The sequence below is a fragment of the Gossypium arboreum genome, chromosome 9, assembly GCF_025698485.1.
Source record: "Gossypium arboreum isolate Shixiya-1 chromosome 9, ASM2569848v2, whole genome shotgun sequence".
Lineage (NCBI taxonomy): Eukaryota > Viridiplantae > Streptophyta > Magnoliopsida > Malvales > Malvaceae > Gossypium > Gossypium arboreum.
This window is the reverse complement of record NC_069078.1, coordinates 68378325-68396475: the sequence shown is the minus strand read 5'-3', so window position 1 is coordinate 68396475 and position 18151 is coordinate 68378325. Positions and strand designations below refer to the sequence as shown.

At 32.4% G+C, this 18151-nt stretch overlaps 1 protein-coding gene and 1 long non-coding RNA gene across 3 annotated transcripts; one reads left to right on the top strand and one right to left on the bottom strand.

Annotated features, from left to right (window-relative positions):
• Window positions 1-3777: 3777 nt before the first annotated feature.
• On the bottom strand, window positions 3778-7551 carry LOC108455604 (uncharacterized). 2 transcript variants are annotated; one of them, XR_008270935.1, is made up of 4 exons: window positions 7337-7551; window positions 4990-5119; window positions 4384-4826; window positions 3778-4283 (listed from the first exon to the last, which is right to left on the bottom strand). It is a non-coding gene; the product is annotated as an uncharacterized LOC108455604 (long non-coding RNA). The 2 variants fall into 2 exon arrangements; XR_008270934.1 differs by lacking the exon at window positions 7337-7551 and having other exon boundaries at window positions 4990-5721.
• A 101-nt stretch (window positions 7552-7652) lies between these two features.
• LOC108457425 (acetylornithine aminotransferase, mitochondrial) lies at window positions 7653-9830 on the top strand. Its single transcript, XM_017756483.2, has 3 exons — window positions 7653-8306; window positions 8491-8925; window positions 9110-9830. The coding sequence occupies exons 1-3, from the start codon at window positions 7917-7919 to the stop codon at window positions 9641-9643; spliced, it is 1359 nt and encodes a 452-aa protein (XP_017611972.1). The 5' UTR covers window positions 7653-7916; the 3' UTR covers window positions 9644-9830.
• The last annotated feature ends 8321 nt before the right edge of the window (window positions 9831-18151 follow it).

The following is an 18151-nucleotide window of genomic DNA, read 5'->3' as shown; positions in this document are numbered from 1 at the left end:
TGCATGATTAGTAATATATCCTGTAAGTTGAATGCATGCCTATGGATTATGAATTAAATGTGTAATACGGAGATGAGTAATGTTGCCTTGGACATGGATGTTTAAGGGACGATATGCATGTGTTTGAGAAGTTTTGAATTAAATGAAAATTTGTGGCCCGGTTTTCGTCTTTGTGTATGGTTAAGTCTGGTAATACCTCGTACCCTGTTCCAGCCTTGGATACGGGTAATGGGCGTTACAAAAACTTAAAAGAGAAAGAGCATAAAGAAATTTAAAAAACTGAATATGGAATTAATGGTATCATAATGGTAAATTTCTCACATAAATGGAAGCACATTAGCATACAAATTTTGCTACATTGACAAGGAATCAAATGGTGCATGTTGTTACACTGAATCTGCATGGGAAGCTTATTCCACATAAGAAGAACAGAAGGCATGCAATTCATCAAGCCCCTTTGCCATTGAAGTATATGAAGGCGGTGAGAAGGAGCAAGAAGAGTATAAACACGGCAAAGACGACGCATTTAAGCTCCAAGGGGAAGGGGATTGCTACGGTGTGACAAAATGCAGCAACAGCTACAAGGACCCCAACTTTTTCTAATGTTTCTGAAGTTCGGGTAGAAATTGGTTTGATAAACAAAGCCAGTAAGAAAAGATTAAAAATAAGTAGGACGAGAAAGGAAAGCACAATCAAAGAAGCATTGAATTGATTTTGATCGGTTTGAGCGTATTGGAATTGGAGCATGATAACGGGATACGAAAAACAAAATGACAGGACTGCGTTTAACCATTGCAGATGCTGCTGAGCTGCTGCAAGTTTCCAATGGGAGGGAGTTGGCGACAGTGATTGTTGTTGGGGAAGCCGCGGTGTCTGTGGTGGTGGTGATTGAAATTCGGAGTGGTTGAGGGTATGAAATGGTGAGTCTGGTTGCAAGGTTTCATTTGCAGAAGGTGGTGGTTGTTGCTGGTGCAATTCAAGGTTGACAACTGGGAGAGCTAGTGATGGTGGTGGTGGCGGTGGCGGCGGCGGCGGCGGATGTGACGAGTGTGGTATTAATAATATAGGACACACTGAAACACAAAATGCCTTCAACTTTTTTATCAAGTCCATGTTTTGAGTGTTGGTGAAGGAGAACTGAGGATATGGCTGCTATTTATATGTTATCAGATTGGCCAAAAGACTAAAGCTGATGTCATAAAAAGAAATGAAAAATTCAGAAATAAAAAAATGGCAGTGTAATGGCACTATAATGCAAGCAAACCAGGCGGATATCCAACTTGAAATTTATAACTAGAGAGGGTTTGGCCTTGGCCTTGGCCTTGATGTAGAAGAAATGAATAAAAAAGAATAAAGGAAAATAGAATGGTCAAAAGGGTGGGGACAATATTGGTTACAAGTAGTGGAGCTCCGTGACTCTCAATCTTATGTTCGTATAGGAGAAAAGAAATGGAACATTATGGGCATTGGGTTCAACTTAGTTGACTCTATCTCACAATCACACACACTAAATTATAAACCTTCAACATTTAAATTCTCAAATCTAAATTCCTTTCTTAAATCTTTAAAAAATGTAAGGTAGACATCTGACTATGGGTTGGATTTAGGTCGGGTTAATGTAAAATTTTAGGTTCATGTTTTAGATTCAGGCCTAGCTCGACTCAAAATAAGCCTAAAATTTTACCCAAACTAGATAGCTTAAATAAAAAAATACTAAACCCGAGTCCGATCTAGTCGTATTAATTTTTATATAAAACAAATTTTAATAATATAATACATCAAATGCACTAAAAACATTAAAATAAATATTTCCCAATAAATTGAAAATAGACTAAAAAATCTTTATATTTAAATAATTCTAACATAGTTGCAACTTAGTAAACAAATGCTTCTAAAATAATAATAAAATTAATAGTAAAACAAGAATTATATAATATCTAAATAATAATAACAAAATAATAATAATAATACGATAGCAGAATAGCAGCAAACAACAATAAAATAGTAACAAAACAACAGTGAAAAATTAGGCAAATTCAGAGCTCAAGCCAAAAAATTTTACTCGAACCTATATTTTTGTTTAAGCCCATTTTCCGAACCTATATTTTTACCAAAATCTTCTCACTTTTCACGCGAGTCCTCGAACCTAGGTGAATGGGTTACCCAACCTATAATCAAGTCTTTTCATTCTTCTAAGTTAATGTTTTTTCTTTATTATTTAATTTTTCCTTTTCTCAAACAATGTTTTTCTATTTTACAATGAGTCTCATGCTCTAATGGAATATGTATTTTGGATTAATGTAACTTTTGACTCTTAAATTTGATATATAGTCCATTCGATACTTAAATTTAACAATTAGATCCATTTTAATTTCTAAATTTAATATATATATATATATATATATATATATAAAAGTTTGATGACATGGTATTTTAAGTGTGTCACATTGTCACTTAAAAAATAGAACTAATTAAATAGCACAATTTCAAAATATCACGTGATCAAACTTTTTTGTATTTTTTAAGTTCTAATTAAAATGGATCTAGTTATCAAATTCAAATACTAAAATGGACTAAAAACCTACAGATATTAAAATGGACTTAGTTCCTCAATTTAGAGGTACAATTTGTATTAAACCCATATATTATATTATGCATAAATTAGGATTTAATACTTATACTCTAGCTTGATTATAGTTTTCTTATATTTTTGAATTTTAAAATGTCAATGCCAATCAAAACAATAACAATTAAATATATTATACCTAGTTAAGTTATAGATTTAATCGTTGTTTTCATTTTGATTATTTTTACTCCATTTCTTGAAATTTGAAACTATCATATTAATTAGATTGGCCAAAAACACTTTGACTCATATCATCAAAGATGATTCAATATCAAGCATTTCACTTCAATCCCAATGATTTAGCCTTTGATTTAAGAGTTTTATAGGCCTATAAAATAAGTTCAATCTTATTAAAATATCAATAAATAAAAAATAGATAATATTTTTTTAATAATAAGAGATGGAGATGAAATTGTTTGTGATTGAACTTATGCTTTCTTGCCTTACCATATAATGTTCTTGCCACTAAGCTAAGAGGTTATTGACAAAAATAGATCATATTTAATTCAACGAGAAAGATATAAAGGGGTTATTTGTTTATATTTTTATGAATTATTATTACTAGAGATGTCCAATGGTTGGTTTGAGCCGAGGCAAGGTTTCAAAAAAATTCAAGCTCAAATTCATTTTCAAGCCAATTTAGCCAGCCCAAAAAGCTCGTTTTATTATACAAAAAATAATAAAATAGTAAAAAAAAATTAGAAAATATTTTATATTTTTTATAATAAATTTAAAATGAATTCGAACCGGACCGGCCTGAAGTAAAATATCCTTACCTAAGCCCGACTCAAGTCAAGCCGGACGGGCTAGCCAACTCTTGAACAGGTCTAATAAACAACCCTTAAAACTAATTAAGAAACATATTGATCAAGTAAGTTGATAAAAAGCAACCGGTGGTAGAGCTGAGAAATTGAGAAACCATAATAAGTAACAACTCCATCTTTTAATCGGAGTATGAGCAAGTCCGAAACTAACTATAATGACATCCATAATGCAGCAATTACGTATTGAAACTAACTGGTATGAGTTTTGTGCTGCTGGGCCATACTTAAAACTATGGCATTTTTTTATCTGTTGATATAGTTTCAAAATAGCAACCCAACATACAATCAAGTTCCATACCAATTGAGAATGAAAGAAACTTAAGAAAATTTCCAGTGAAACAATATATATACATATATATGATTGCTGCAATCCTGAATAATTGACAAAACTACACTGCAAGTAAAATAGAGGGCAATCCTAAATATTCATTTTCGAAAGCATTAAACCTTTACACCTCAACTACAAACCATGTCCTAATAAATCTACCCATGTCTAAATATGTTTTCACTTTTGCTTTTGCTTCTTGCTAGCCTTTATCCCCGACTCGGAAGGTTTCCTGCGACAAATAAACATGAACTTGGATGGACTTAGTTTGCACACCCATTTCAGCTTGTTGTCCGTTTTCGATCAGGAATTCATAAATGCAGGTGTCACGCTCCAGATTGACTTTGTTTCGAATCAACACACTTCACAACCCCTTTATGCATGTTCGTTGGTCCTTCCATTCCACAACCTTCCCAATGCTTTTCCGGTTGTATGGGTCAACAAATGTAATTTTCTCCCCGTCTTCTAAACTCACTCCAAAATCTTTGGCTATACCAGTTGGAATATACTGAAATCGTGAAGCCATAAGTTAGTAGAAAATATTTAGACCATTCTTGGCTAATCATGCAAACATATGTTACCCAAAACTGAAATTTGTAGAAACATACCAGTTCGTTCGTCCTCTGTGAAGACTTGGTGGTCTTCACCACAAAATAAGGATTCAAATGTTGAACATAATCTTCTGGATGGATCTCCTCATCCTCAACCTCCGTAGAGTCAGCTCCTTCATCATTAGCATCATCACTATCATCATCTTCTGATTCTGATTCCGATTCCGATTCTTCTTCTTCTTCTTCCGACACCACACATGGTATGCTCTTCTCACAAGCATCAAACCCTTCACATCGAACACACAACCACCGAAATAATTGAAAATTAAAAAATTCTCATTCACTACAGAGTTTTCATCGATGAATCTTCTCCAGCCCTTACGAAAATACATCTTATTATCACATTTGACCAAGTCCACTTGCCAACACTGACCATTACAATTTCTAAGGGTGGTTGTTGCAGGCGTCAATGGACAGCCTATAGCAGTAGCTGGGATGAGCTACAGTTACAAAAAAAAGAAGCTACATGTCAGTACATCCCTACCACTCTTGTTCAGCTCCTATGCTTTCTACACGTACAACATTACCACTACGATGTAAGAAAGCATTGTAACAGAGCAAGCAAGCGCAAACACATCAAACTACAAAATTGGAAAGAATTACCACGGAGTGAATGCTGTGTGTGGCGAGGTAAACCTTGCAGAAGTTCTCAGCTTCAAAGTTGAACATCTTTTTTATCATTTAAATCCCAACGATAAAATTCTCATCAATTAAGTACATTGACCGACTATTTCTGTCATTGAGCAGCCAGTAAAAATAAAAATAAAAATAAAAAATTTGTAAAACGTTATAAAAATAGAAATATAAATTCAAAAATAAAAAAACTACAGGTGTAGAATGAAACTAGACATGTGGATGTCTAGATCTATTATGAATATAAATTTATAAAAAAAATTTATATTTTTTAGCAACAAGTTTTAACAAATGCCTGCACATTGTTGCATGTTCACAGAACAAAAATAAAGTGGCACAAGAGAGTTTGAGCTGTATCATTGGAATGAAGAGGTAGTTGTGACTGGTGTTGTCCGCCGGACTGAGATCAGTGCGAAGCAATGTAAAGGATTCAGGGTATGAGCATACATCTTGACCCACACCTTGCTATTCTACTGATTCTCAACCTCATCTCACCCAAAATTTTCAGATCAAAAGAAGTTGAAAGTTTAGGTTTTGTTGGCTGCTGTATGTTCTTTGGTTCAACAAGACATAGGGGGAAATTAAAAGTAGTAGACGGAAGCTGTTCGGTTGCTCCTCTAGGGCTTGCCTTTTCATTTCTGTTTTGCCTTTAGACTCTTTTTTTTTTTTCTTTAAAGCATTTAACCTGTCACTTAGCTTTATCATGTTAATATTTTAGGTTAATAACCTGTTAATCTTAATAAAAAAGTGATTAAAGTCTAGGTTAGTTGGGTTGATACCTTCGTATTGTATTATTTAATACGAAAAAAGATTGTATGAAACTATAATTTCATGTTATCTTATCACTTTTTGGAAAAATGACAAATTAGATTTTTCCTCTTAATATTTAGCTTTTTCTCCTAAAAAATTCAAATCATACTAAAAATACTAAAATTAAGAGTAAAATTTGATTTGTCATATAATCTCTTCTCTATTTAATACATTTCTATTATATAACTTAGGTCTATTAATTCACATAAAACACATTTGAATTATATATATTTTTAATTGGTATATTTGAATTATATATATATATATATATAACTTAGGGTCCATTTATTCATATAACTTATACTAACATTGAAAAAAGCATCAACTTCTTTTTCTATAAAATAAGAATCGAATTAGGAATATTTTGAATTATATATATTTTTATTTGTGATTTATTCCAAAATTATTGTTATATTGTATAAAAAAAGATTACATTGGTTAAATTTAATTTTAGTTATATTATACTAATTTTTTAAGTTTATAAATACAATTATAGTGATATAAAACTAAAAATTTTAAGGGTAAGATAGTAAATTCATAATCAAACAATTAAGGGTAAGATAATTAAACAATTTAAATTTTTATACCAACTACTAAACTTAAAGTCTCAAGGAAAAAAATTCAAAATGTAATACAATTTATCCATATTCAAAGCTTATGTTCAAATTTTGGTTGGGCTGTTCTTTTATAGTGTGTTTTGGTATAATTTAATTTAATTGATGGTATTGTTGTTGCGATAAATTTTAATGTGCGTAAATTTATGTTATTCTCAATTTAAAATTCGATTCAATTTTAAAAATTAAAAAGAAAATAAAAATTTTAAGTTGTTTAAGTTATTCAGTTTTTAAGTCTAATTGAATAAATAATTTGAGTTTCATGTTTAAGTTGAGTTGAACTTTATAATTTGAATAACTTAAATGATTGATTGGTGTAAATATCTCTTTTGTCTCTGTTAATTTTAAAAATAAGTAAATTAATTTCTCTCATCAAAATTATAAAAAAATTTAAATCATTTTAATTTTTAAAATATTTATAAAAATTTCAAAATTTAAATTTTAAAAATTTTAAAAATTCCAAAAAATTCTACAAAATATAAGAAAAAAAGTTTAACAATTTTACAAACATTGACAAGGAATCAAATGGTGCATGTTGTTACATTGAATATGCAGGAAGTTTATTCCAAATAAGAAGAACAAAAAGGCATTGAAGTATACGAAGGCGGTGAGAAAGAGTAAGAAGAGCATAAACACGGCAAAGACAGACGCATTTAAGCTCCAAGGTGAAGGGGATAGCTATGCCGTGAAAAAATGCGGCAGCAGCTACAAGGACCGTAACTTTTTCTAATCTTTCTGAAGCTTGGGTAGAAATTAATATGATAAACAAAGCCATTAAAAAAGGTTTGAAAGTAAGTAGGATGAGTTGGGTTGATGATCATCGATTTGGGCGTATTGCAATTGGAGAGAGACGGTAACGGGATATGAAAAACAAAATGACAGAATGCGCTTACCCATTGCAGATGCTGCTGCAAGTTTCCGTTGGGAGGGAGTTGGTGGCAGCGATTGTTGTTGGGGAAGCGGCAGTGGTGCAATTCAAGGTCGGGTGGTGATGGTGGTGGCTGTGACGAGTGTAGTACCAATAATTGAAACAAAAAATGCCTTCAAATTTTTTAGGAAGACCATGCTTGAGTGGTGGTGAAGGAGAAGTTGAAATTGGATAAAAGACAAAAGTTTATGTTATAAAAAGAAATGAAAAATTCAACATTGAATCCGACTTTGAAATTACAATTTTGCTTTTCAAGGTCAAAAACCCTTTCTTTTTCAATTAACGGTTGGGATTTAATTGTTTTAGATCTAAAGGCTTTAACAGCATTGTACCCCAATTATAAACCCTACGCTACCCACCTTTCTATCTCCAAATCCAAATTTGCTTTTTTCCTTCTGTAAATCAATTCATTGATTAGCAATCATTCAACATTTCTCTCTCAAACCCCATTCTTTTACGTTCTTAAATTCATTGTTCCTGCTTCTGTATAAACCCAAAGAAAAAGTTCAAAGCTTTTACCGGACAAGAATAAAAAAGCTAAAAAAATGGGTTCTCTTCAGCTTTTTCACAGCTTTTCGCATTCAGTTTCTCCGGCGACCAATCTCCACCGCCCGTTAAACAAAGGGAGAGTGAATGCATCTCTAAACATGGATGTGGAAGCACCGAATCTATTGAAATTGAAGTCGAATGGAAGCAATGAAGTGATAGAGGAAGAAGCGAAGTTTATTGTTGGATCGTATGCAAGATCTCCGGTGGTGCTTTCCAGTGGGAAGGGCTGTAAATTGTATGATCCGGAAGGGCGAGAGTTTCTTGATTGTGCAGCTGGGATTGCTGTGAATGCGCTTGGTCATGGGGATCCCGATTGGGTCAGGGCTGTTACAGAACAAGCCAATATTCTTACTCATGTTAGTAATGCCTACTATACCATTCCTCAGGTGAAGTTTTGCTTACCCGATTCTTATTTTTTGTTGATATAGAATGGGTTAATGTTTATTTAGAAATCATTGATTACCCTTCATAAGTAAGGCAAGACCAGAATTTGCATGTTCATTTTATGAGGAATTAGAACTGTTAAAAGTGATTATACAATTACATATAAGTTTTTATGTGATGTTGTAGGTGGAGCTTGCAAAACGTCTTGTGGGTAATTCCTTCGCTGATAGAGTATTTTTCACCAACTCTGGAACGGAAGCAAATGAAGCTGCTATTAAGTTTTCCAGGAAGTTCCAAAGATTTATACATCCTGATAATAAGCAGCCTGCAACAGAATTTATCACCTTTACGAATAGCTTCCATGGTAGGACGATGGGAGCCCTTGCTTTGACGAGTAAAGAGCACTACCGTTCACCATTTGAGCCTGTTATGCCCGGAGTTACTTTCTTGGAGTATGGCAACATACATGCTGCAATAGATCTTATTAGGAATGGGATGATTGCTGCTGTATTTGTAGAACCAGTTCAGGGTGAAGGCGGAATATACAGTGCAACAAAAGAGTTTTTGCAAGCTCTGCGTTCGGCTTGCGATGATGCTGGATCCCTCTTAGTTTTTGATGAGGTACACAGCTCCATATGTGCTATATAGGTGATTGGTTGTAGTAGTTAGTTGAAATGGGGTATAGAGTTATGATCGTTCAAATATGTGAAATGGACTTGAAAATTTGAGTATACGCATATTAGGTGCATATCCATAGGATTCTAGCATTTGTTATAATTGTTACAATTACTTTTTATATTCCTAGGTTCAATGCGGATTGGCTCGAACTGGTTATCTCTGGGCACACGAAGCGTACGGCGTATTCCCGGATATGATGACACTTGCGAAGCCACTTGCAGGAGGACTTCCAATAGGTGCGACTTTGGTAACTGAAAGAGTTGCTTCTGCCATAGCCCATGGGGACCATGGAAGTACTTTTGCAGGTTCACCTCTTGTTTGCAGTGCTGCAATTTCTGTTTTCAATAAAATTGCAAACCCCAGTTTCTTGTCCAGCGTCTCGAAGAAAGGTGATTACATGAAAGAGTTGTTGAACCAGAAGCTCGGAGGGAATCCCCACGTGAAAGAAATACGAGGATGGGGTCTTATGATTGGGATAGAGTTGGATGTGTCTGCTTCGCCCCTTGTAGATGCGTGCCGAAATTCTGGACTTATTGTATTGACTGCAGGGAAAGGAAATGTGGTGAGACTGGTGCCACCATTGATCATCTCAGAGGAAGAATTGAAACATGCAGCTGAGATTCTTCATGAATGTTTACCAGCACTTGATAACAGTAACTGAGTTTAAGACAGTTGGGTAACATTTGGTGTTTCAAATGAAACATTTAGTATGTTTAAACCAGGTGTTGTAAAATTTGCAGCTTTATGTTAACTGATAAAACAATCAAAATAAGTACGTCATTTTGTACTTTAATTGCAAAGCTCACTCTCAGTAAAATCGAGCCCGGTTTGGTAGCGGCCCATGAAAACATCTCCCGGGAGGTAGAGGAACATCCACAGATTTTGTTAGTTCTATTTATAGCATTATTTTAACATATTATTTTTCATACTCTTTTCATGATAGTAAATTTTGTGATTTTGTTAATTTTATTTATGGTAATTGGATTAAAAAAAGTGTGGCTCCACTTGTCCGAGTTCGAAAGGTTCCAAGGTTAGATGCAGAACATGAAGCACTGAATAGGCTAATGAAAAATTTGTGTAACTAAGAAGAAATGGATCGAACGCAGATGATATAGGTAGACATGTAATTTCGTATAGATGTCTTGGCCAAGGTCGACGAACATGTTGGAGTATGTCCAAAGATATACCATTTATCTTATTCTATTAATATAAAGACAATCTCATTGTTATGTTTAGTCTTCATTTCTAACGGATAAATAATAAAGTCCCTAGGATAAGATGATTATCTTTAAATTGTCTTTGTTGGAGTATTATTGTAGGTTATGGAAATAATAGTACATTAAGACTAATATAGGGTTAATTGATGACAAATTGTTTGCATGGATATTGGTACATGTTAGATAAATAGTGTATTGAATTGACTTATCACGAAAACTTTCATGGTGATAATAGTGTATGTGATTCTTAGGCTTTAGATCACCATAGTTTCTAATATTAGGAGTTGTGTATTTTGACGTAGTCAAACGTTTTTTGTACTTTGATGTACTATAAATGCTATTGTGGTAGCAAGATATCGCTCCCATTACAATGCTAAGGTCTTGGGCCCTTAATAAAGTGAGACTAAAAATGCATAATGGTGCTCAAATGAGATGATATGAGGTTTGGACTATACAAATGTGCTTGTTAACTTGTATTCAATCTAGATATCACATACAAAATGATATACTACATTGTAAAACTATTGTGAAAAGGCATTGCCGAACCATATTATTCGTGCAACTTAGGTAGCAGTAATACATTGCTAGGCGCAACTCACTATTTGTAACATTGAAAGTGTTTTAATATTACTTCCAACATTGTAGGATCCTACAAGACAGCACATTATGGTCAGATCAATTGGAACCTGAAAAAAAAGTGAGATTATAGTTGAATATATACTTGGGAACTTGCCGCATATGTTAAATTAATTATGCTAAAATGTTCATATAATTTAATTTAAAAAATATATATTCGACATGATAAATCCAAATTGGACACATTTATACATATTTGACATATACTTACAACTTACTATTCAAATACCACATATAGACTTACTTATTTAGAACTTGACATACAGAGGTGTAATAGTTACTCGAAAATGGGATAATCACTCATTAACTAAGAACCATAGCTTCCAGCTTAACAAGGAAGAGATATAATTAGACTTGAGAAAAAGAATCAAAAATTACTCTTGAAGGAAGAAGAAGAATCTTTCTCAGAACCTTTCTCACACATATAAATATGACCCATCCTACTTTGTGGAACTTAACAAGTGTAACATATTTCAGAATTTGCCTTCTTAATAGTTTACAGTTTCCGAGAGAAACGTAAATGAGTACCCTGTATTTACAAATATCATACTAATCTATTCAGTTGATTTCTAACCAGGTTACTTTACAACCTAACTAGCACAGTATTTCAGACAAACAAGACGTACTATACCTTTGGCGATAACTCATACCATACTTACCCCTTTTTCATTTAATATAATATTTTCCTTTGAATAGCAGGATATCCTAAAATAAAATTTTCATTTACTTATATGGCAATTACTATATGCCCACACATATACGTCAAATAAGCAATTAGGCGGATTATACTTCACCAGACAGAAAATGCAACAATCATCAACAAAAGGTAGATGACTAATTGGGGTGCACCTTTGAATATTGATGCCTTTAATGGAATTGTCAATTTTGGCTTTAGCAAGGTAGAGGAAAAAGATGTTTTGGCATAGTACAAATAGTACCGGGTAAGTGGGTTTCCTTGTTTGAGTCCTTTATATGGTTTGAATTATTTAAAGAATGAGTCGTTGACTACAATTTGGTAAAAGACTGTGATGATACATTAAAGGATTATAATAATCCATCTTAGGCTAAAAACCATGATCTTCAATATGTAAGAAAGAAAAACCCAACTAATTTTGTCAAAAGCTTTACTTATATCAATTTTAAGAGTCGCCAAAGATCTCTTACCTTTGGTTTTCCTTTCCTTTTTAGTGTGTAAAATTTCACTACCTAGAATAAAATTGTTGGAGATAACTCGACCATCAACAAAAGCATTTTGGAACTAAGAAATTAGATTTGGCAGGACACTTTTCGACCGATTGACGAACATTTTCAAGATTATTTTATAAACATCATTACATAGACTAATTCGCCTATAGTCAGCAAAGGAAGTTTAGGACTCACTTTTGGGGATGAGAATGATAATTGTCTTTTTAAGGCTTTTTAAAAGAAAGTTAGATTCCAAGAAAAAAAATGATGGATTGAGTAGTGAGTGGGCCTACCACGTTGTTTGGATCTAGTGCCCTTAGTGTAATATTTTTATCTATGTATACTTGTATTTTTTGAACAATTTGATTTAATTACATTAATATCCTTTATATATTGTCCTTGATGGTTTTTGCATGCAAAGTATGAAAGAAATATTGGGTCACTGATTAACTAACGTTTAACTAATATTAAGTGGTATTACCTAGTTGGATCATAATACAAAAAGAAGATGTGTATTAATAGATAATCAAAACATGTCATTAATCTTATCAGAATGAGCAAATCAATTGAAAGATTAATATGTCATTTATCGAATCCCATTGGGGAGATACCTTATCTTGAGTATTTGAACGGATGACTCTTTGTAAATAGAGACAGAGATGTGATTTATTGGACTGATAATACATTAGACATGACCCAAGTAGAATAAGTCCTAACTCCATTTATGGATTTGTTTACTTGTGACGTTAATATTGTAGCAGCCTTTAATCCTTAGTGAATGATGGACTATGCATGTGTGACATGTATACTTTGATGCAAATGAAAAATTAGGTTCAAATAGATAATGAACTGAAATCCGGTACGTTGGCCATACGACTTCTATAGTATATAGCGTCATTCACAATAATGGAATTCATAGCCCAACTAATGGGTAAATGGTATCCTCTCATCGACATTACATGATAGATGAAAAGTAAACGTAGTCATGGGTCATTTGTCTTTATGATAAATGATTTGTTTACTATTTGATAGTAATTGACTTTTCATAAAGGAAGATGTAATAGTTACTGTGAGATAAAATAAGATTATATTGGGAGAACATATTTATTTTAAAGAGATTAAGAATATTCTATGAAGGTAGCACACTTATAATAAGGTTATTAGACGAGCACTTATTAAGTAGTTTTCGTAATGGTATATAACAAGGGAGAGTTCAATCACGATACTTTAGTTGAATGGCTTTATGATTAAATAAGTTTATAATTAATATGTGAAAAGCTGTAACTTAATTATAAATTATTTGAGCCTAATTATATATGTCCAATCAATCCACCACTAGCTCAAAATTATCAAAAATAAATTGCAAGTAGAACCAATGAATATAAATGAATGAAAACAATAAAGTAAGAGAAATAGATTGCATGTATCACAGTCCGTAGTGAATGCGTTTTCTCGTTAAGTACAAGAAATGACTAAGAAATTAATTTAAGGTTCTTCCGATTATAATTTAATTAATTATAATTAAATAATTGAAGTTCGAAAATGAAATTAAATTAATTAGTCAAGATGAATTTATTGAATAAGAAAATTAAATATATTTTCTCATAGATTCTATTACAAAAAATTGTTATGACTTCAAATAATTAGAATTGGATTGAGAAATTTATTTAATCGAGAAATTAATTTAGCTAATTTAATTAATTAAATTAGTTGATTAAAATAATAATAATTGAGTAATAGAAAATAAATATTGAGTTGGACAAATTATAAGTTTTGAGCAAAAGTTTAGAAAGCACATATAATTAGATTCAATACATGAGAGGATTGATTATGCCTTGTGAAAACACAAGGGGTGGCAACCCTATTAAAAATGGAGGGGTGTGTCGCCCCTAACTCCTCTAGTTCTAGAGTAATTCATATATTGCTATTCTACTAGAAAATGGTAGTAATTTATTTAAAATGAATAAATTCTATTTTCAAAGAATTACAATTATTACCATATTATAGAGGTAACTTATTTTCCTATTGAAAGTAAGTAAATTGTTTTTGTTCTGAAATTTAATTCCTGTTTTTCGAATCCACACTCAACGCAATTTGAGATTTTAGAATAGCGAAGAAGGTTATTCAGTAGAAAGCTAGGATCGACTTGAATCTATCTCACACAAAGCACAAGCATTATTCTAATTAAAATTTATTATTATAAATATTATAAAAAGACTCTATTTTAAAAAAAAAAATTAAACTTTCACTATACTTAAAATAATTTTTTTTCAAATCGATTTTTCCAAACATATGTTACATAATTGTTAGAAAAGCTTGAGTTTGCCATCATTACTGGGGGCTTTGAGGGGTCCTATTTGGAAGGCAACTTCTTTGACTTCGAATTCAGTGAGAGGGAGGTTAAGTGTGTTGTCGAAAACCATTTTTTAAGATTGACTTTTGTATAGAAAAAACGAAAATGGGAGCCGCCACCAATCCCTTTTTTTATGAGGTGTGATCGGGGCACCTCGTAAAAATCGTTTTAATAAGGGATTTAATTTATTAAGACAACTTTTTTTTTAGGTCTATAAACTTCGAGAAATGAGTTCGGGAGTCGATTACGCACGAGGAAGGGTTAGCACCCTCGCAACGCCCAAAATTGATACCTAGTTGATTAATTAATGTCTTAATGTCGAAAATTGAAAACTTGAAAAGAGTTTGAAATACGATCCCTCTTTGTATTAATATTTTGTTTACTTAAAAATATTAAATAAATCGAAAAATATGTTAAAGACTCTCTCATCTCGAGGCAATAAAATGTCACATCCCGTAAGTTAGGACATGACACTCCGAATTTTTGAGAATGAATTTGTCTTTTTTTTATTTGAAATCTTATGTATTTTAATTCTAGAAGGATATTCGATTATTTAGGTTCAACGAGAAAAATCAAAACCCTGTAAGTTAGGGTACGACTTCTCAAATCTCTAAATACGAAACATTTGCCTTATTTTAAAATTTTTTGAATAATAACAAGTGTAGTATTTAACTGAAATGTAATTTTTTGTTTACAACGATGATATGCGAATAAAATTGTTGCGCTAGTAAAAACAATAATATGAATACACTAATGAAAGCAAATCACGATAATCATATGATATATCTACTTTAATGCTAATATGAACAATAAAAAAACTAATAAAAATAACAACAACAACAATAATAATAAGCGGTAACAAAACGTGCAAATAAAGAAATAAAGAATAATATGAATTTTAAATACGAAAAGAGTAAAAAGGAAAAGAAAAGAATATATATATACGAACAAATACATAAATAAATAGATAAAATAATATACAAATAAAATTTATAAAGGGTTGATTTTAAACAACCAAGGATGAAATTGTAGTTTAGACAAAATTGCGGTATAAAACATAATAAAAGAAAATTAATTGAATAATAAAACAATACAAAGGATCACTTCAAAATGCGCAAAAAATATGAGGGATTAATTGGGAAAATATCCCAAAACCTGTGCCATTTCCCTTGATAAGTTGAGGGGCCGAAATGAAATAGAAATAAAATCACAAGGTAAAAATTAAAAGGAAAAAAATAGAAATAGGACTTGATTTTAAAAATGATTAAAAATAGAGGGACCAAAGAAGCAAATAACCCCATCCCTATCAAAACACGAGGGTCCTTTAAGCGGGTCGGCGTGATTCTAGTCATCGGGTCGCCTGAAACGGTGCTGTTTCAAGAATCTCTCTCTTAAAATGGCCTAAGGACCAAAGTGAAACAAAAACAAAATTATGCGGCAAAATTAAAAAGAGAAAAAAATAAAAAAATGACTAAATTGCAGCGCGTCGCAAAAGAGGAAGGACCACACGTGCAAATAACCCATGCTCTAGAAAACACAGGGATCCTAGCCTTGCGGGTCGGGTTATCGGGTTGGAGGCCAAAACAACGCCGTTTTGGTGTCTGTGCATTGGCCCAAAACGGCACCGTTTTGTAAGGCTTATTTAAGTAAAAAAAATTCAAAATTTTCATTTTACTCCTCTTTTAGAAAAAAAAAACAAAAACAAAAAAAAAGCTTTCTCAACCTCTCTCAACCCTCAGAGCTCCGACCATGGTCCCGGCCGTCGGACCGTTGGCTACCGGCGACGGCGCCGCATTCCATGGTTGCCTGAAAATAAAAATTTTCCTTTTTTAAGCCCTTCGCCTTCTCGAGCCTAGATCTGAGGGTAAAATGCTCAAATAACCCACCAAAATTCGAAAAAGATAGAAGAAAAGAAGAAAATAAATCAAGAGACCTAAAACGATAGGTAAAGTTTCGATTTTTAGTTGTTGTTTTTTTATTTTTAGTTCAAAAATAAAAATAAATGCTACCTCTTTTTTCTTTTGAAATTTGATGCCTTTTTTTGTATTTTCGTCTGTGAAAAACATCACAATTCGGATCTGGCTTTTTATAGCCGTTTATACATTGTTTCTTTTATTATTTCGGCTGTTTGTTGGCCACTGTTTCTATGTGCTTTTTCATCATTTTTGCAAGCGCATGGAGGGTCAACGGAGGTGGGACTTTGCCATTTCGGTGCAAGACGGTTAAGGGTGCCAGGTCTCGGGCGGTGGGCGTGTTGCGGAGGCACATGGTGGCAGCAGATGGGTGCGGCGCACATGGGGTATTAGGGTTAGAGTTTTTTTCTGAAAAAACTTAATGTTGTGGGCTACTGGGCCTTAAATTTTTTGGGTTTGTAATTTTATTTGGATTTGTAATTGGAGTAGACTGTTTAATTATTTTATTTTTATCTGGTTTCATTGGTTTTGAGCCCGGGCAAATTGGGCCTATTACATGTGTATCAATCCAGTTAAAATTAATCTATAAATCACTGCATATGTTTTGGGTCTACCTACATTTCCTTCAAAGTGCTCCACAAATGTGCTCTTAATGGAAGAGGGATCATCCACCCAAACGTTGCTATTGTTTCGAACACCCAAGCTTTTGTTCCATGCTCTTTTTCTTTTGGTGGTGTCATGAAAAAACTCGGTGTTCCTTTCTCCCATGGTGTTCCAATTGAGCCTCGATTTTTTAAGCCAATACATCTATTCTTATACCTCTACCAATCGAAGTTCTACTCTTATGACTCTTTCATTGTTTTTGGCTTCTGTCAAAGTAATGTTTTATTGTACCTCCAATTCATTGTTCCATTTTTAAGTGAAGAAACACTAGCGAGGAAGCTGGAGATAGTTGAAAAATAAAATGATTAGGGGACTAATTTTTAATATTTTAACTTTTATTAAAAATATATGAATACAAATTTTGTTGGGATAACATTTTTTTACATTTAAACTCGACAACTAAATTCACTTAAGTATTTATAAATTTTTTTGTTCACTTCAACTCTCAACTTAAAAATATAAAAGTTTGATGATGTGACACACTGGTAAAAAATTATAAATTATAAATTATAAATTTTTAAAGTGATAATATGGTACAATTTTAGAGCATCACATATAATATTTTTTAATCAGACAATTGGTTGAATAGGTTAGGCCACTAGTTCCCGATTCAACCAATTTGATTGATTTGACGGCAAAGCCAACAATAATTAATTAATTAATTAATTAATTAAAATTTTATAAAAGCTAAAACGTAATTTTGATATCGCTTTTTTTTTTTTACCAATTTCAAGTAGTCTCAGAGTCATTCGATTCAATCCATTTGTTCGAACAGTTATATCAATCAATTATTGGTTCATCCGATCTGATCCTATTCTAATAATATTGGTCACATAATCAAATCTTGATAGAGTCTAAGTTCAAAAACTAAAATGGATCTAGTTCTTAAGTTTAAGAACCAAAGTGAACAAATAAAATATAGGTACTAAAGTAGATCTAGGTGCCAAGTTGAGGGACTAAAAATTATTATCCCAATTTCATTACAGTAAAAGTTTATTGAAAAACTAAAGAAAATAAATATATTAGCTTATTTTATTCATTGGTTCTTCGATTCCAATAGATTTTACCATATGCAAAATCCGAAAGGGGTGGAGAAAGATTAAAAGTGAGGAATGGTGTGATTGACAGGATCAGGACCTTTCATGTGTCAACTTACGCCATATGATTCAACCCCTACCATCATCATCATCAAGATCCTACTG